General features: G+C 40.7%; 1 protein-coding gene across 1 annotated transcript in view; it reads left to right on the forward strand.

Moving 5' to 3' along the window:
• The first annotated feature begins 7,482 nt into the window (after positions 1-7,482).
• The window catches only part of thoc5 (THO complex 5), a 37,595-nt gene continuing 24,102 nt past the window's right edge, over positions 7,483-20,975 (forward strand). The window contains exons 1-6 of the mRNA XM_039772283.1: positions 7,483-7,598; positions 13,644-13,767; positions 14,413-14,556; positions 17,700-17,813; positions 18,639-18,736; positions 18,899-19,045. Coding sequence (XP_039628217.1) covers positions 13,675-13,767; positions 14,413-14,556; positions 17,700-17,813; positions 18,639-18,736; positions 18,899-19,045 — 596 coding nt within the window. The 5' untranslated portion in view covers positions 7,483-7,598; positions 13,644-13,674. The remainder of the gene's footprint in view (positions 7,599-13,643; positions 13,768-14,412; positions 14,557-17,699; positions 17,814-18,638; positions 18,737-18,898; positions 19,046-20,975) is intronic.

Below are 20,975 nucleotides of genomic sequence, written 5' to 3' on the forward strand. Positions count from 1 at the left end.
CTCCAATAAGATGCTGCAGATGTTCTATCAGACGGTTGTGGCGAGCGCCCTCTTCTACGCGGTGGTGTGCTGGGGAGGCAGCATAAAGAGGGACGCCTCACACCTGGACAAACTGGTGAGGAAGGCAGGCTCTATTGTAGGCACGGAGCTGGACAGTTTGACATCCGTGGCAGAGCGACGGGCACTGAGCAGACGACTCCTGTCAATCATGGAGAATCCACTGCATCCACTGAACATGATCATCTCCAGACAGAGGAGCAGCTTAAGTGACAGACTGCTGTCACCATCCTGCTCCACTGACAGACTGAGGAGACCCCACACTATGCGACTCGGGGGGGTAAAAGTTAACATTATACAAAGTTATTGTCTGTTATACCTGCATTGTTATCACTCTTTAATTTAATATTGTTTGTATCAGTATGCTGCTGTTGGAGTATGTGAATTTCACCTTGGGATTAATAAAGTATCTATCTATCTATCTATCTATCTATCTATCTATCTATCTATCTATCTATCTATCTATCTATCTATATTATATTTATGTAACTGTATATATTGTAAAATAAATGTAAAATATTAGTAAAATAAAAAGTGCAAAAAATTGCTGCTTGTTACCTTCTTTCACAAAATATATTTTTTAATTTTTTATTTTCAAACGATCAAATTTGACAACTGCCTTGTATGTTATTCTGGTGTATTATGTATTTGTCTGTATTAATCATATTTATCTAGTTGAGCAATGTTAAGATAAGACTAATGAACAGCAATGGTAAAAGTAGATGACCCGTAATGACAGTCAGAACTTTTTTTTTTTTTTTATAGTACATAAACGTACCCGTACTAAGATAGTAAATCTGGACAACTTTAATAGCACATTTATTGACTTGTGACGGTCATTAGTGAGCATAGTTTGATAAAACATTAAAAGAGAAGACAAGGAAAACCACAAAACGGAGTAACGTTAGTCTGCATGATGAAGTGTTTTAAATGAATATCTGAATATTTCTCGTGTGTGTTGTCACACACATGCGCATGGGAGGCAGCTAAAGGGCTCAAATGAGGGAAACTCCGAGCCAGACCGGGATGTGGCAGAGTGCATTGACTCCTTCCCTCACTTTTCTGCAGACCGTTCACAGCAAATTCCGCCTGGCCCTGATGACGTCAATTCTGGTTCCGACCGCTGTTTTGTCTTGGTAGAGTAACATATTGCTCTCCTTTCCCCTTTTTTATTATTAATATGTAGCCTTTGCAAGAATGCCTCAAATCTCACAGACCTATCACTGTTTATAAGGTATAATAGTATATAATGTCTCCGCACTGTCCCTTCTACATTTATAACCTCAGGCAATTAGGTGTAGTAAAAGACAAGCAGGAGTTAAGTTACACTTTAAATAATGTATTATTGATAAGATTCATAAATAATAACAATATGCAAAGTACACTTGAATATTGGCAACCATACAACCTGATTAAATAGTGATGTGTAGTTCGGGAGACACACAGTCTTGTTAGTTACTTAATGTCTCCAGTTAAGTCCTCATTTGTGGTCAGCTTTCTTCAGAACAGGCCGCATGCCTGTCTCAATATGGTTGCCCAGCTGTGCTCTTCATTGTGTTGTCCTTTTCAGCTCATGCATCAGTTTGGTAAGAGAGAGACAGAGAGAGTGATGTAAAGCAAGCAAATTTATAGATGTTCTGTCCAACATCTAGAGCCATTAGGGCGTCATGATATTTAAAGGCTTCTGATACGAGCCAGTTCCAAACAGCCATACTTCAGACCAATGGGGCACAGAACACCTTCACACCTGCCACCCTCCAAACCATATGTTAAGGTAAAGCTTGTCAGTTAGGCAGCCTGGCATTCCTGTGGGGGTTGACTGAGAGACTTCAGAGGAGGATTAGTCAAACTTGTTTGAGGCACTTCACCCAAACTCTGTCGTAAAATACAAAGAGATTCAGTCCTAAATGGGAAGAAGGGGTTCTTAGACCATTGCTGTTATCATCAATAATGTAACACTGATATTACATTGCTTTGTCTAAGTTACTAATAAAGACATACAAAATATTTATCAACTTGTATGCAAAATTTCACATCACAACAGACCTCTTTGACATCACTTCCGGGTCCGAGCCTATGGATGACGACCCTTGCGGTTCCGGCCCCTTTGACGTTGCTTCCTATACTGGCCTTTAAAGGCTGCCACCTTTCCCCCTATCCCCTCATTTCTGTTTTGGACACATCAGTGCTATCACTTTATTCAGTTTTGCAGCCAGGAAATAATATAGGGGTGGCTGCCCCAAACCTTCCTTATGGCTCTTTGTTGAGTTTGTGATAGTGTGTGTGTTTTTATTTCTTTTTTTAACTGTTATTTCACTAACCCTTTGCTCTTAGCTGGTGACAATAACTCAAACCCACAACCTGTCACTTCTTTGAAAATCACGTGACTTTACCGGCAAGTTATTCAGCCTCCACTGACGATGATCCTGCTCGGTGCATATTAATTTCCAGTGAGGTCTAAATAGAACTATTTTGACTCCTACCTAACTGACTGAAATGAGAATATTGTACATCCCACAAGATTCAATAAATTAAACACAATCGAGTTGTGTTCAAAAGTGGAACAGAAACAATACATGTAACATAAAGTAAATACTTTTTTTGTAAATGTAACAACCTTCCATTTTGCTTTTTTTCAGTGTCCTTGATAATGGAGCATTGGTTATTGTCGGTCTCTGGTCACTTGTGTACACAGTAAATAGTAATGGTGATAAGAGACACCCCTGTGTTTGAATGAGTGACCTTTGAAAAAGCGTCCTGTACTTTGACTGTCTGTGAATGATTTAAAAGCACGTCCTGAACCCATCATGTGATAAACGGGTTAACATTTATACTATTCAGTTTCGCAATCAGTGTGTGAGGCTGGATGGTATTGAACGCTGAAGAAACATCCAGAAATTGTGCTCTAACATAGGAACCAGGCAGATTGAGAAAAGTGCAAATTTAACGTACAGTAAGAGAGCAAGCAGCATATCTTCCACACGTCTGTTGCACAGTAATTGGTAGTTGTCTTGAAAAAACTTTGTGTCAGTCATTAAAATCTATTTTCTTCTTTTTCTTTCGTCTGCTCCTGTTAGTGGCCGCCACAGCAGATCCTCTTCTTCCATCTCTTCCTGTCCTCGTTATCCTGCTCTGTCACACCCACCACCTCCGCACATCCATAAACCTCCTCTTAGGCCTTCCTCTTCTCCTCTTGACTATCTGCTCTATCCTTGGTACCCATTGCTCTTTATCCCCAGCATCTCTCCCCTGCACATGTCCAAACCAACACCATCTCGCCTCTTTATCTATTATTATTAAATCTATTATTAAAAACTCTAATGTGTGATGAGAAGGCCGTCATTATGCAGTTAAATGACCACCTCAATAAACCTGCTATTCTTGATAAATTTCAGTCAGGCTTCAGAACAAATCACAGCACAGAAACTGCACTCGTTAAAGTAGTAAATGACTTGCGGGTAAATGCAGACAGAGGCCATTTATCTGTTCTCATCCTCTTAGATCCGAGTGCTGCATTTGACACCATTGATCACAACATTCTTAGAAATCGCCTTAGTCAATGGGTGGGCCTCTCTGGCAGTGTCTTAAATTGGTTTGAATCCTACCTGGCAGGTAGAAAATTCTTTGTGAGTTGTGGTAATCAAATCTCAAAGACACATGATATCCGATATGGTGTTCCACAAGGCTCTATCCTGGGTCCGCTGCTCTTCTCAATCTACATGCTTCTGTTAGGTCAGATTATCTCAGGTTACAACGTGAGTTACCACAGCTATGCTGATGACACACAGCTGTACTTATCAATAGCACCTGATGACTCTGACTCTTTCGATACACTAACACAATGTCTTACTGGTATTTCTGAATGGATGAATAGTAATTTTCTCAAACTAAATAAAGAAAAAACTGAAATTTTAGTAATTGGCAATAATGGATTCAGTGAGGTTATCAGAAATAAACTTGATGCACTAGGATTGAAAGTTAAGACGGAAGTAAAAAATTTAGGGGTAACCGTTGACTGTAATCTGAATTTTAAATCGCATATTCATCAGACCACTAGGACAGCATTTTTTCACTTAAGAAACATAGCAAAAGTTAGACCTCTTATATCATTGAAAGATGCTGAGAAATTAATTCACGCTTTTGTTTTCAGTAGACTAGATTACTGTAACGCACTCCTCTCAGGACTACCCAAAAAAGACATAAATCAACTGCAACGAGTGCAGAATGCAGCTGCTAGAATCCTAACTAGGAAAAGAAAATCTGAGCACATTTCTCCAGTTTTAATGTCACTACACTGGTTACCTGTGCCATTCAGAATTGACTTTAAGATCCTGCTGATGGTTTACAAATAATCTGCTCCATCTTATATTTCAGAATGTCTGACATCTTATATTCCAAATTGTATCCTTAGATCTTCAAATGAGGGACTGCTTAGAATTCCAAGAGCTAAACTTAAAAGAAGTGGTGAGGCGGGCAGCCTTCTGCTGTTATGCACCTAAAATCTGGAATAGCCTGCCAATAGGAATTCGCCAGGCTGATACAGTAGAGCACTTTAAAACACTGCTGAAAACACATTACTTTAACATGGCCTTCTCATAACTTGATCTTAGTTTAATCCTGATGCTCTGTATATTCAATTAAATATCTTGATTATTCATGGTGGCTCAAAAATCTGTACTGACCCCTACTCTCTCGTCTGTTCTTCTTCTGGTTTTCTGGGGTGGTGACCTGCGGCAACACAACCTGATCAAAGCACCGTGATGTCCCTCCTTGGGTGGATTAAAGGCCAGAAATCCACATGACCGTCATCATCAAGTCCTTCCATGAGAACCCTGAATACAATGAGTACTGATCATTTATGTTAGGTAGAATGCCTAGAGGGGGCTGGGTGGCCTCGTAGCCTGGAACCCCTGCAGATTTTATTTTTTGTCCAGCCGTCTGGAGTTTTTTTTTGTTTGTTTGTTTTTTCTGTCCTCCCTGGCCATCGGACCTTACTTTTATCCATCCAGTATCCAACCCGCTGTATCCTAACCATAGGGTCATGGGGGTCTGCTGGAGCCATTCCCAGCCAACACTGGGCGCAAGGCAGGAACAAATCCCGGGCAGGGCACCAGCCCACCTCAGGGCTCACACACACCCCAAGCACACACTGGGGACAATTTAGAATCGCCAATCCACCTAACCTGCATGTCTTTGGACTGTGGGAGGAAACCCGCGCAGACACGGTGAGAACATGCAAACTCCACGCAGGGAGGACCCGGGAAGCTACCAATGTGCCACCCTGCCGCCCCACAATACTTTCTCTTTTTCTCCTCCTCCGCACCTCCCAGCCAGCTTTGTCCACCATCCACCTGACTCCGGCTCACTGGCTGGGTTTTCAGCAGTCCTTTTATATAGTCACAATCTGGGGGACAATTTCTTAAACGTCCTTGTAAGATTAAGTTCATTTTTGTTTGAGTGAGCAAAAAATAAAATAAGATAGAATATTTAAAATCCACAAAATTACAGTGGAAATACTGATTCCAGATTGCATAAATTAAAATCAGCCATCACAAGTCTGAAAGAGCCAAGAGATTCGGTGTCTGAGCAGTGTGAAGAATCGTTTCAGCTGCAGCTCCCACATCAGCCACTGTGGTGATCGAGGACCCTGCTCCACACTCTTCACAATCCTCGTTCTTTAATGGCACTTGATAGTTCTTTACTGGGTTCTTGACACAGGGCACCATTTTATTCTGGGATGGGTTCTTTGTGCTTTGAGAAAACATCCTATTACCAGTAACAGCGCATGCACTGCTATAACGATGATGTGCAATGAATCCACTTGACTTTAGCATTCCTAGTTTTCATCCTCATTCTTTCTCTGTACGTTTACCATTCGTTTGTTCAGAGGTTGATGTGCCTGCTTCTTCCTGAGCTGCTCTTCTTGTCTCCACCGTAGCCGCCTGCTTCTTCTCTTCTTTCATTGGCATCTTTTCACGTTAAAACTGATTAAGTCAGAGTTTGTGTTACAATTATTTAGTGCATTTTCTGTAATTTTTCACTTAAGCTGCCACTTAAGTCTTCAATCTGCCTCAAGAATGACTTAAGTTATGAAGAGGTAGGGGAGGTGATGGCAAAGGTGGTAGAGAGGAGAATGGCGCCCTGTTGATTCTACAATAAAATAATAATAATAAGAGGAATAACTTTGGAGGTCAGTCATCACCCTGAATGCGGACAGTAGACGTCACGTAGTATCCATATATTCATTATGCAACCCACTATATCCTAACTACAGGGTGATGGGGTCTGCTGGAGCCAATCCCAGCAACACAGGGTGCAAGGCAGGGCACCAGCCCACCGCGGGGCACACACGCACCCCGGACAATTTAGAATCACCAATGCACCTAACCTGCATGTCTTTGGACTGTGGGAGGAAACCGGAGCAGCCAGAGGAAACCCACACAGACAAGGGGGAGAACATGCAAACTCCATGGAGGCAGGACGTGGGTAGTGAACCCGGGTCTCCTAACTGCGAGGCAGCAGTGCTACCCACTGTGCCACCCTCACGTAGTATATGTGTACCAAATTTCAGGTCAATAGGTCAAACAGTTTGTCCTTACTGTATAAGAATTAAGCTTTACTTTGAATATTTAGTAATCATTTTAGAATAGAGAATTCTTCTTTTCCCATGTACTGTATGAAATGCTAAAAAAATTAAGAATACTGATGATATATATCATGTCGAAGGTGAAGTTAGGTCTTCAATATTATTTATGCACTTTGTTTATTAAGATGAACTAAAGCTTGCATTTTTTCCTCCAGTGACCTTTTATCTGGTTTACCCATAACAAAGTTGGTTTTCCGGGAAGAATAATGGATTGCTTTGCTATTAAGTAATATTATTAACTGTACATACTATACTGTATTTTAGTCTTAAATGAGACTTTTTGTATTGCTTTGCTATTAAGTAATATTATTAACTGCACATATTTTAGTCCTAAATGTGACTTTTATAAAACGTACCAATCATGCACCGCCTTTGGGATGAAATTCGCCTTATTTTCTGAACTATTTCCATGATTTAGTGTTACCTTTAAGAGGAACCTTGTGCATGCTTTATTTGTAATGTGTTTGAGAAAACAGACACATTTCAATCAAATTAAAAAAAGAAAAAACAGAGCTTTATTTTATTCTGTCGTAATGCGCAGTTAAATCCGTAATCGTCAGAGTTATGTAGGAATCGGATTGTCATTCTAACTTTATTTTACTGTTATAACTTAGAGAAAAATAATAATAATAAAAAAAAAATAACCACAAAACGATTTCTGAATTGTGATAAAGAACAAAATCCTCCTGGCGCGCCGTTTCCTATCTTTCTGAAATCAAAACGCGCCGCCCGTTACCGTAGACCGGAACCTTAACGCCGCGACTCAAAGGCTCAAGTCGGACCACATAGCGCGTAACACCGTTTCCTAGTCTGAAGTCGTCCTCGCTTTGTTGCCTACTGCTGGTTTTCGGAGAGCAGAAGCGGACTGGTTCATCTTAAAGAGGCCGGTATTTGGGTAATTATCGTGGTGCCCTGGACATATGTGAATAATGAATGTAATTAGTATCTTGTCTGTGTGATGGAGACGTTGTTGTTGAATGAATGAACGTCGTAGGGCCCGGGGGCCTGGTATGTCGGTGGGCGTGCAGTCTACCAGTTGAGACCGTTCGGATACTCCTGCCTTTTGCGCTACTGCAAAGTTTTTTTTTATGGTGATTTAGATTTTTTTAAGCATTTGCTGCATGTTTAATATTCAATTTTTGTATAGCTTTAGTTTATTTTTTCAGAAATCTATTCAAGTAGTATAAATGTTCGTAGGTCTCGTTCCGTGATCCACAGATTCAGTTGTTCCCAGTCAATGTAAAGTCTATAAAATCTGTAAAAAATAAACCAAATCCATACAATTCGAGTAAGCTGCATCCACGAGCTATACGTACAATAAGGAAAATAAAACAAGCGTAAGAAAGGGTAGAATTAAGGCGAATTTTGCGAAAAGTATTGTTAACAGCTCCTTGGCATAGTTCAGAATTGCGATCTATGAAAGCAGCTGGCCGACACTTTGAGAGAATGTCACATAAGACTGGCCTCACCGTGCACATCACTTACAGAGAAGCACAAACTGCTGCTAAGAACACCCATTTTGGCAGAATAATAAAAAGAGGCCATGACAACCCAAGGGTTTTGTTCTCTAGTTAATAAACTATTTGAATCCGCATCTGCCCAACTACCACTTCTACCCTAACCCTCACCTTCAGTGCAGCATTTGACACTCGGGTCAGATATGACATTCTACTGTCTAGAATGATGGAGAACGTGCTGGGTATCTCTGGCACTGCCCTCCAGTGGTTCAAGTCCTATCAAGAGTTTGTTAGTTATTTTTTTTCTCCAGCTTTTGGAGTTTTTTTTTTTGTTTTTTCTGTCCACCCTGGCCATCGGACCTTACTCTTATTCTATGTTAATTAATGTTGACTTATGTTTATTTTTTATTGTGTCTTCTATTTTTCTATTCATTTTGTAAAGCACTTTGAGCTACATTTTTTTGTATGAATATGTGCTATATAAATAAATGTTGATTGATTGATTGATTGATTGATAGTTAGTTGGCAACAGCAGGTCCAGCTCAGCGCCAGTCACACACGGAGCTCCTCAAGGCCCTGTCCTCGGCCCTCTTCTCTTCTGTATTTATATGCTTCCTCTTGGCCATATTATCCGTAGCTTTGGACTGAGTTGTCATTTTTACGCAGATGATACTCAACTCTACTTCAATGTTAAAAGTGGAACTTCATCAGAGCTTTCTCAGCTCACAACTTGCCTCAGTGAAATTAAAACCTGGATGGAGCAGAACTCTTTAAAATTAAACTGCAACAAAACTGAACTCCTGCAAATTGGGACTAAAGTGCAACTTCATAAAATGAGCTCCTTCGCAGTCCATCTTGGCGGTGAACTCATCAGGCCTGCCTCTGCTGCAAAGAATCTTGGGGTCATGTTTGATTCCTCCCTTTCTTATTCCGCCCACATAAATCACATTAAGAAACTTTCTTACTTTCACCTCCGTCACATATCCCGTGTTCGCTCCTTCCTCTCCTTTTCTAACGCTGAGAGACTTGTCCCTGCTTTTATCACATCCCACATCAATTATTGTAACTCGCTGCTGGCAGGTGCCCCTTCTAATCTTCTGTCACAGCTCCAGCTTATTCAAAACTTGGCTGCAAGAGTCGTCACTCGAACCAGCAGCAGCGAGCACATCGCACCCATCCTGCTTCACCTTCACTGGCTCCCCGTGTCTTACACAATCGAATATAAAATCCTACTAATAACCTACAAAGCCTTAAACGACCTCGCGCCAAACTACATCAGTGACCTTCTCCATCACGATGTACCTGCCGCCCACTAAGGTCCTCTGATTCTGGTAATCTTGTTGTGCCCCACACTAACCTACACTCCATGGGTGACAGGGCCTTCAGCTGTATAGCGAGTGTCCAGACTCTGGAATGACCTACCGAAATTAATCAGGTCAGCTGACTCCATGAATTCTTTTAAAACTCATCTGTTCAGGAAGGCTTTTAGCTCTAATTGACTTTATTACCCTTCTCTCAGTTTACCTCCATGTCAAGATGTCATATAACCTGTGTGTGTGTGTGTGTGTGTGTGCGCTGGACCATCAATTGTGTTGTCTGTTAGGCTTTTTTTCTCTGAATTTACTGTCTTAACCTTCTTTATTTATTTATTTGGTTTGTACAATGCTATATACTATATATCCTGCCGTTCTTTTTTAACTCTTTTAGGGCTAATTTATTTTTTGTTTTATCCCAGGGAAGAATATTTTTTCCAAAAAAATGTGTTTTTTTTATTTAAAGGTACACAAAGCAATGGTTACACACATAAATCAACATAAAATACTTATTTATGACAAATGTCACTCTGTTTTATGTTCTACGAGCCACTACAGTAATGTCAGTTCACAGACCTATTCCATCAGAATCATCATTCATAAGCTGAAAGGCACGTTCTGGAAAAAAAACCAGCGTGACATAGTTGAGTGGCCGGTAATGCGTAGCGTCCTCTAGCACGCCGTGTCGTTTGATGAAGTCCAGTTGCCAGCCTGCCTCCCACAGATCTACATCTGGTAGTCCTCCCAGGGTGAACTTTGCCACAGGTTCATCAGCTGATGCGGGTACCTGACTTTCATTTTAAATCTCCAGATCACCTGCATCAAAATCGGAGTCTGATAAGTCCAATTCAGCAAAAATACGCAATAAAATAAACTTACTTTGCGCATTCGCTTTGCTCTCTCGCCTGATGTTGATGCCATTCTAGACACTGTTTACGCTACTCGCACGCATGCCCAGATTTGATGTGAAGTCAAAGAGTCTTAACAGTCCTCCTAGCCAAGAGAGTCTACCTATTATGTAATGGCAAGTTTTATCGACGTTTATAGCTTTTTCTTTTTTACACGCTCTGCTCCTTGACTTTAGTTGACATCTGCTCTCGACCCTCTTGTGTTGAGAAAAGTCGACATCTGCCCTAATAGAGTTAAACTCTGTGAGGTACCTTGAGCATGGGAAAGGCGCTATATAAATAAAATGTATTATTATTATTAGTAGTAGTACTAGGGTGTTGAACCGTGGTAGCCATTATGAATGCAGTGAGAATTCAAGCAAAAATGACACCTTTTTATTGGCTAACTAAAAAGATTACAATAGGCAAGCTTTCAAGGCAACCAAAAGCAGGCCTATTGTGATCTTTTTAGTTAGCCCATAAAATGAATCTGCTCCAGAAAGCGACATTAGGTAATCCTAGAGCTAAGAATGAATTCCGGTTCACAAATGGCATGGCATTAGTGGATTAACCGATTCCAGAACCCAGATTTTAATATGTTTTTTTTTTTTTTTTTAACAGCTACTCAGTAGGAGTTAGGGGAATGTTGAGTGTTAATATAATTTCACTCTGTAACTGACCCTGTAGAAGTGGTAGATTCACTCAGATTTGCATATGTGAGACTGTGGTCTGTAATCCTGTACCGTTACAAGGTTTTGGTGGTTTTAGATCTCAAGTAGCACGCACTGAGCCCTGGTTTACTTTACCTTATTACATACAGCGTTGATGTTTACAGTCCACTCATTTATGTGACCAAAGGATTGAAGTAACCTTCATTGTACAGAAATAACCGAGTGAAAAGAAATACAGTGACCTACATACGATGTCCACCTCTTGAATGTTGGTGCCAGATGGGTTGGATTGAGTATTTCTGTCATCGCTGAGCTGATAGGACTTTCACTCCCCACAGTCTTTAGAGTTTGGTGCAGAAAACAAAAAAAAAAACAAACATTCAGTGACTGGGAGACCTGTGGACTGCAAAGCCTTGTTGAGGAGACTTGAGAATGGCTGGACTGGTTTGAGTTGCCGGAAAGGTTATAATAGCTCAGGTGGCCATTCTGGAAAACTGTGGTGAATGTGTGGAAAGTCACGGAGTGAGAGACGTGGTGCGGAGGCAGGAGTAGAAACTGACCGAGGTGGTTTCAGGCATGTGGAGTGAAAGGCAAGGAGGGTGACTGGATGAAGAAGTGCACCAAGATGGAAGCAGTCAGAGGTTGTGTCAAAAGATTTGAACAGAATGAGTCTCAGGCTAAAGGATGCCAAGAGTCTGGACAAAAAAAGATTAACAACAACAACAACATTTATTTCTATAGCACATTTTCATACAAACAGTAGCTCAAAGTGCTTTACATATTAAAGAACAGAAAAATGAAAGACACAATTATAAAACAAAATAAATCAACATTAATTAACATCGAATAAGAGTAAGGTTCAATGGCCAGGGGGGACAGAAAAAACAAAAAAACTCCAGACGGCTGGAGAAAAAATAAGGGAGTCATGCAGTTAAGAAAGGGTAAACATAGGAAATGGCTAGTGATGAGAATAAATTCCACATATTTGCTGGATTGTCAAATAAAATTCCCAAACCATATTTGCCATATAATTTGTTGTTTATAGGTTGTTACATATCTGTTTAGAGGATCTGGCAAAGTTCTTGGTAGTGATGTGTCAGTCCTGGTGCTCTTGGCATGTTTACGGGCACAGTGCTGCCACTGGTGGTGAGGCTGAGGTTACAGGTGACGGGTGACCGTTCAACGTTTGAGTGAAGGCATGAGCTCAACATGAAGACTTCACTTCTTACATCAACAATAACATTTATTTATATAGCACATTTTAGTACAAACAGTAGCTCAAAGTGCTTTACATAATAAAGAATAGAAAAATAAGACACAGTAAGAAAATAAAATAAGTCAACATTAATTAACATAGAATAAGAGTAAGTTTTAATGGCCAGGGTGGACAGAAAAAACAAAAAAAAAAAAAACTCCAAGAGCTGGAGAAAAAAAATAAAATCTGTAGGGGTTCCAGACCACGAGACCGCCCAGTCCCCTCTGGGCAATCTACCTAACATTAGTCAAACAGTCCTCTTTGGATTTAGGGTTTTCATGGAAGGACCTGATGATGATGGTCACGTAGACTTCTGGCTATTTTGAGGAGATTGAACATATAGAGTATCAGGATTAAGTTAAATTACGATTAAAATGAAGTTATAAAAAGGCCTTGTTAAAGTAATGTGTTTTCAGCAGTGTTTTAAAGTGCTCCACTGTATCAGCCTGGTGAATTCCTACTGGCAGGCTATTCCAGATTTTCGGTGCATAACAGCAGAAGGCCGCCTCACCACTTCTTTTAAGTTTAGCTTTTGGAATTATAAGGAGACACTCATTTGAGGACCTGAGGTTACGATTTGGAATATCACGTGTCAGGCATTCCGATATATAAGATGGGGCGAGATTATTTAAGGCTTTATAAACCATAAGCAGTATTTTAAAGTCAATCCTGAATGACACAGGTAACCAGTGTAGTGACATCAAAACTGGAGAAATGTATTCAGATTTTCTTTTCCTAGTTAGGATTCTAGCAGCTACATTCTGCACTCGTTGCAAGTGATTTATGTCTTTTTTGGGTAGTCCTGAGAGGAGTGCATTACAGTAATCTAGTCGACTGAAAACAAAAGCGTGAATTAATTTCTCAGCATCTTTCAATAATATAAGAGGTCTAACTTTTGCTGTGTTTCTTAAGTGAAAAAATGCTGTCCTAGTGGTCTGATGAATATGCGATTTAAAATTCAGGTTACAGTCAACGGTTACCCCTAAATTTTTTACTTCCGTCTTAACTTTTAATCCTAGTGCATCAAGTTTATTTCTGATAACCTCACTGAATCCATTATTGCCAATTACTAAGATTTCAGTTTTCTCTTTATTTAGTTTGAGAAAATTACTATTCATCCATTCAGAAATACCAGTAAGACATTGTGTTAGTGTATCGAAAGAGTCAGAGTCATCAGGTGCTATTGATAAGTACAGCTGTGTGTCATCAGCATAGCTGTGGTAACTCACGTTGTAACCTGAGATAATCTGACCTAACAGAAACATGTAGATTGAGAAGAGCAGCGGACCCAGGATAGAGCCTTGTGGAACACCATATCGGATATCATTACTAATCTTCTGTCTGTCTTTCCCTGCAGCCATCTAGCTTACGAATAAAAAAAAAAAAAAATGTCAGAAGTGTTAAAGAAAAGAAAGCCAAAGGTGATCCGGAATGAGGGTGGCACACCAGAGGGGAAGCGGATGAGGGGAGACGGTGATCAGGTAAGTGTCTGAGTGAGCAGAGCTGAGTGGTTACTTCTCTAAATGCCAGATTCAGGGGGGCACTGGAAGCGGTTCCCTTGCATGCATCTGCTGTGATGGAGATAACGACTAGTACCTGTCATGGGGGTGACCTTAGAATACATTATGAGGTACACAATAAGGTCATGTGAGGAAGTAGCACAGATTTAGCAGGCTTGGAGATGGACACCCGGGTGTGTTCCGTTTATGAAGTATCGCTTTTCCCACCTTCCCATAGAATGCACTTATTTTGAGTTACTGGGGAGAAGACCCAGGCCATGAATCCATCCAGTTACCTCTTGTGAGCATCTTCTAGAGATCTTGTTACAGTTTACCCAGCTGACTATCCCTTTAAAAAGAAATCATAAGGTTTTCGGTTTGTTGCCCCAGTGCCCAGCACAGTACTAGACTTGGCAGTAATTGTTGCCCTTTTAATGCCACTCTGAGCCCATAGCCTTCTTTTTTCCTGGTAATCCAGGTCCTTGTGATACATCTGAGGAGGTTACTTGCTGATAAATTCCTTCTACGCTTCCTTACTGAGGCTACAATAAAGAAAATGTTTTATACTTTTTTTTATTTTTTGACTTGTGTTAAATGATGAATTGTCTATCTGCATTTGCATTCCAGGAGGCACGTGTGTACATGGAGGAGGTGGAGCTGGATATGAGAGATCACAGTCGGGATTATGTGCTCTACAAACAGACCTGCCAGTCCCTAGTGAAACTTATGTCTGAAATACATGACATGAAGACTAGCGGCAGCAAGGACACGGTAAGCCGAGCTTTAGCGTCACGTTTAGCGATGACATTTGAGCGATAGTATCTGTCGGCCATTTTTAAAGTGTGTGGAATTTTCTTTAAACTTTTAAGTCACTTTTAACAATGCTTATTATTCTGGTGTGCCTGTTGAGATGGTGAGGTCACTCTTAGCACTTTTTCAAATTACTACAGGTTTATGCGGGGATGGTATGCACTCATTTTTGTAATCTGCTTATCGCAGTAGAGTTTTATGTGGGATCCCAGGTTCCATCCTCAAACAGTCTGCTAGTCCATTAATGGACATAATCACTCGTAACACATCTGTGGGTCTCTGGGATGTGAAACAAAATGACACCAAAGCATTGCTTGATGTGGTCAGTTTATTAAATGGGATATCACATTGAACCTGGGGGTCTTAATAAATGGGTATGCGGTTGGCTTTGTGTCCTGATGTGTGAATGTTGTACAGCTGCTTCACAAAGTTGGCACTGGTCTGCAAAAGTTTTTCTTTTAACACACCATAGAGGTCCTGAACATGCTTTTTGAGAAATGATATTAGCAGCCCTTATACATGATAGGCATTTCGAAAATAGCAAGTCATGTGCCTTCCAAAGAGGGCTGCCACCTTGCTAGTCCTGAGTTGGGCCCCCCTTTGCTTTCAGAACTGCTATTATTCTTTTTGGCATAAATGCAACCGGGAGCTGGAAGCTTTCCTCATTGCTCCATATTGACACGACCGCATCACACAGTTGCTGCAGATTTGTCCTTTGCACATCCATGATGCGAGTCTCCCATTCCACCACTTCTCTAAGTTGCTCTACTGCAGGGGTTGCCAAGTCCAGTCCTACAGGACCACCGTGGCTGTAGGTTTTCATTCCAACCCTTTTCCGAATGATTGACCGGCTTTTGCTGCTAATTAACGTCTTTTGAACAATTTTCATTGATTTGCTCTTGAAGACTGAGACCTTTCATTGTTTCTTTTTCCTTAATTAGCAGCCAAACAGTAATGAGATACAAAATGAACCAAAACAACTGGTGGCCATCATACAACATCTGAAAATAAAGAAAGGTGAAGGTCTCAGGAATGTTGATCTGCTCAGGACCTCAAAACATTTTAACAGAACTCTTAGAAAGAGAAAATCAGTAGTTTCAGAAATGTCTGCTGATGCACCACGATTGCAGCAACAAGCCACGGAATTAAAGAACGAGTTTAATTAACGACAAGAATTGGTGTCTCATTAAGCAACTGGTTGGAGTTTGAGGCCCTGACTTAGGTGGCCTTCTGTTGGCACCCTCACTTCACATTTCATTTCTGTTTAGGTGCCATTTAAGGAAAGAAATGAAGCAATTCAGAGGAACAATGGAGAAATTCAGGAGAACAAATTTTTAAAAAGCAATTCAAGCAATTTAAATGAATTCACAAAAAGTTAAGTAGAAGCAAAAACAGGGCACTCCATTAAAAAGGGTTAGAGTGAAAAAACTGCAGCCATGGTGGCCCTTGGGGACCGGAGTTGTTATGAGATACAAAATGAGCCAAAACAACTGGTGTCCATCATGCAATATCTGAAAATAAAGAAAGGTGAAGGTCTTGGCTTGGCGACCCTTGCTTTACTGGACTGAGATATGGTGACAGTGGAGGCCATTTGAGGACAGTGAACTCATTGTCATGTTCAAGAAACCAATTTGAGATGATCAGAGCTTTGTGACATGGCGCGTTACCCTGCTGGAAGTAGCCATCAGAAGATGGGAACACTGTGGTCATAAAAGGATGGACTTGGTAGGCTGTGGCATTTACGTGATGCTTAGTTGGTATTAAGGGGCCCAAAGTCTGCCAAGAGAATATTCCCCCATGCCATTGCACCACCACCAGCAGCCTGAACTGTTGATATTAAAGCAGGACGGATCCATGTGTTCTTGTTGTTGACCCTACCATCTGAATGTCACAGCAGAAATTGAGACTCATCAGACCAGGCAGTGCTTTTCCAATCTTCTGTTATCCAATTTTGGTGAGGCCGTGTGAATTGTAGCCTCAGTTGCCTGTTCTTAGCTGACAGGTGTGGCATTTAGTGTGGCCTCCTGCTGCTGTTGCCCATCTGCTTCAGTGTTTGATGTGTTTTGAGATCAGAGATGCTCTTCTGCGTACCTTGGTTGTAGTGAGTGCTTCCTTTTCTATCAGCTTGAACCAGTCTGGTCATTCTCATCTGGCATCAACAAGGCATTTTTTCCCAGCCAACTGCTGCTCATTGGATTTTTTTCCCATTTTCAGAAAATTCTCAGTAAACTCTAGATGGAGTTATGCATGAAAATCCTAGTAAATCACCAGTTTCTGAAATGCTCAGAACAGCCCGTCTGGCACCAATAACAATGCCAACACATCCAAAGTCACTTAAATCGCCTTCCTTCCCCATTCTGATGCTCAGTTTGAAATTAAGCAAAGTCTGCATCCCTAAATGCATTACGTTGCTGCCATGTCATTTTTGCGTTAACAAGCAGGTGAATGGGTGTACATAATAAAGTGGCGAGGTTGTCTGCATGGGTGACAGGATCTGTTATATTTCAACATTTTGCAGCCAAATTGCCCCCAGCAAACCACATATGCAGCTTGCTTCATGGATGATGGCACCTCACGCCGTGACTGGTGCTACAATATTTGTGTACCAATAAACAATTTTGTCCAAGTTTTCCTTTTGAACAAGTCTGTTGTTCTGCTAGGTTTAATGTTGGTGTCCATAGCAGTAGTATTCTTGGTGCTGCTACAAGTAATTTGGACATATGGTGCAGTGCTTTATATTTTTAAGCTGTGCAGAGCGCCACATCTCTCTTGTAGTTTCTCAGAACCGCTCATGATAAGCTGACAGCCTTTCTTAAACACCATCTTCTCATTTGTTCTAAATCCTGTATCTGTGCAGCCAACATTTCTCTCATCTCCCAAAGACCTGCATCTAATGTACCCCTTTCTGGGTGTCACTTTTTCGTGGTATGTTGTGCGCATGACTTTAATGGGCATTCATAATTAGTCGTTTGCTTGTCTTCTAAGCTCACACTAGAGCACGACTTGTAGATTTTGTATTTTAATCCCAAGGTTTTGATGTTAAAATCAGGCCCTCTAGGTGCTGCTTCACACCAGCGTAACTGCGGCTCTCTTTGCACTTTCAGGCTATGGAGATAGAGCAGCGTCGCATGCAGGGCTGTATTCACTTCATGACTTTGAAGAAACTGAACCGGCTGGCTCATATGCGTCTTAAGAAGGGCCGAGATCAGACCCATGAGGTAGGTCACCTGGCTCACAATTTGAAATGTATCTTTTAATGTTAATATGGCAACATCTCATCCTTGGTGGCAAACAGTGGGGCTCAGTTAATGACCTTCTGGGTCATCATTTTAACTTTTTCCTACTTGGCTAATTCCAGACAGGTTTTTTAATTTGTGTCTGTTGCCTAGCATTTTACATACATCTTCTGAGTTAGTAGTGCTTGGCTTAGTGCTGCAAGCTCCTCAAAGCTTACTAAACCATCAGATCCGTTACTGTGTACTTTTTAAAGGCGTTTTCACACCTAGTTTGTTTGGTGCGTTTTTTCATTTTCTAACTGTGCAACATCATACAATTAAATGACCTGCCAAGTTTGCTGCTATAAAACTGAAGTACAATTTCTCAGTAGAGCTCTTTTGCGCACTTGCCCGTTTGAATCCTGCCCTTTGGGTGCCACCGTGCCATGTGTAGTGGTGCCTGATTTTTCAAGTGTTTTTCTGTAATAGTGTTTTGCTCATAGAGCTGTGTTAAATCATTATGGGGAACCTGCCGGTGCTCAAGCACACCTGTTGTCGACCCTCAGGGATATTTTTTTTCCTGGGTAGTGCGAATGCTTCTGCCCAATGAAAGAAGTCCATGATACACCCGCATGATGTTTATTGATTTATTTAGTTCGCTTGAAAGTTGGATAGTTAAAGTAACCAATCATCCCTCGATTTGGAGCAAATCAAACGGATTATGGGTGTGAAAACGCCTTTTCAGTCTAGCAGTCCATTTTCTCTTTAGTTGATTGCCTTTTGCCTCTACAGTCTGTTTTGTTAATCCAGGCGTCTCTCCTCCCGTAGGCAAAGCAACGAGTGGATGCTCTGCACCTTCAGCTCCAGAATCTCCTCTATGAAGTTTTACATTTGCAAAAAGAGATCAACAAGTGTTTGGAGTTCAAGTAAGAAACAGATCTGTTTGCAAGGGAGTATGGGACCTTTGTGTCAGTTTAGAATGAAAAATCAGTACCATAATTTAGTTGGTGATACCTCCATAACTCCATTCCCAGTATTGGATTTTTTTTTTCTTTGTCAAATTCTATTAACTCTTGCTAACTGTGTAGGTCAAAACATGAAGAGATTGACCTGGTATCCTTGGAAGAATTCAACAGGGAGGCTCCACCGGAAATCTCGAGGCCTGAAATCACCAAAGCAGACCCTCATCAGCTCACTCTGTCTCGTCTGGACTGGGAGCTTGAGCAAAGGAAGAGGTATGATGATCTCAGTCCTGTTACAGGCGAGTGCACGTCATTGAACTGGATGATCATGATCCGTGAAGCTGAATGGTTTGTCAAAGTGAATAACGGAACTGCGGTATTTTACTTATCGTTCCACATAATCTCTGCTGAGTGTTCTTGCCTTCAGTTAACAATCATGCAGTCATTGATTGTTTGTGCAGAATAAAGAGTTCTGTACTTTTTTATAGTCTGTTTTAAACATGAAAATCTGAATATCTTTGCCGCAGGGACACAAATGCGCTCAATGTGGCACATAAAAATGGAACATTAAACATTTTAGATGGTGCCTAATCTTGCTAGAATTCCTTGCTTGATAGAGCACAGCGTATCACACATCCGTGGGCTTAATTCATGTGACCGAAAATGGTTGGTGATTTTATACAATAAATCCCATTTTTTTTTCTCATTGCTGTTTGATTGGCAATATCATTGACAAAAACAAAAAAGAACATTATACCGGTTGCTTGGGTAGAGATTTGTGTGCGATAGCAGAGTCAACAAATGGAATCTGTCGTCAAAAAATAAGTACTACAGCGTACATTTTTGTTTTTTTTTCCTTCAGTGTACATCATCAAAATGAGATCGATACAAGTGTTTAAACACACCTTGACGTTGATGCATTTTATATGGCCATTTTCTGTAAACGTGTAACAGTCTATGAAATGTTAAGCCATTCGGCTGCTAATTAGGAAAGGTCTAACTGCACCTCGTATCCAACAACATCACGCTTGACCAAGGCTGTGGAGTCGATAGATAAATCCTTCAACTCCAACTTCTGACTCCAACTCGTCTGTATTTAATATGCTAATATATTTTCCATGTTGATTGAAGGAAGGCAACATACATGTCGTTTAACCACAGAACTACTGGGTAGGAGGCTGACTCTCTACCATATTGGCCAGTTTAAACAACTGAACCCCTGAACACACCTCAGGCCATAGCACACACCTCCAGCTACATCGTTACACTTGTTTACACTCGAATGAACTTGTTAAACACATTATATCTGAAATAAACTGAAATCACTTTCTGTAATGTACCATAATCCAGATTACAATATGTGAATGTCGGGTTGTATAATCGCTCATCTGAACTTCACACTAGTAATAACAAAACTATGCACTGGGCTTTATTCTTACATCAGAGAAGTACTTAATTACGACTGTTGTTTGTGAAATGGGACGTTTGAACTTATTGTATTTTTTTTTTTAATTACAATTTGAATTTATTAAGACTCGGAGTTGGTACATTTTTGCAGACTCCGAGTACCCAAAATTGTCTCTGAATCCATAGCCCTGCTCTTGACATATGCATCAGTGTCACTCCCCCTATGCCCACCATCATTCCTCGTGGCATGCCCATTTGTCTTAATAATCAGAAGACCAATTCATGGAGGTCAGCTTAACGAGAAAGCTAGAAAGATCAACATGATGGGTCAAAAATTGGAAATAAAGACAAAGGCGAGCGTGTTGCACTTGGTTTACCTTCCAAGTCTGGACGTGATCAAGTGTATTCCAGTGTTTATGTCTAACACCCCACAATCAAACCATCACCTGTTTAACTCTGTGTGACAATAGATGGGCTTCTATGGGATTAGCACTTCCTCTGTATTAGGTTATAGTGTTGGTAATGTACGCCATCTGTTGGAATGAAAAATACAAACACCTTGGAATAATGGCCATGTGAAGCCTTGAATGAGCAAGTCACATGTGACACCATAAGCTGAATTTGTTAAAATTAGTTGGGCACTTCTGCACTTAATAGTCTGATTTATCATACTGTGGGCCAGCTAGTTCAGTATGAAAATGGTAAATCGGTGTCCACCAACTAGTGCTAACCAAAGTGATCTGTTCTGCTAGAATTTCTTTTTTTGCTGTAAAATTGTAGGTTGTTTTTAAATGGG

The sequence above is a fragment of the Polypterus senegalus genome, chromosome 12 (assembly GCF_016835505.1).
Source record: "Polypterus senegalus isolate Bchr_013 chromosome 12, ASM1683550v1, whole genome shotgun sequence".
Lineage (NCBI taxonomy): Eukaryota > Metazoa > Chordata > Cladistia > Polypteriformes > Polypteridae > Polypterus > Polypterus senegalus.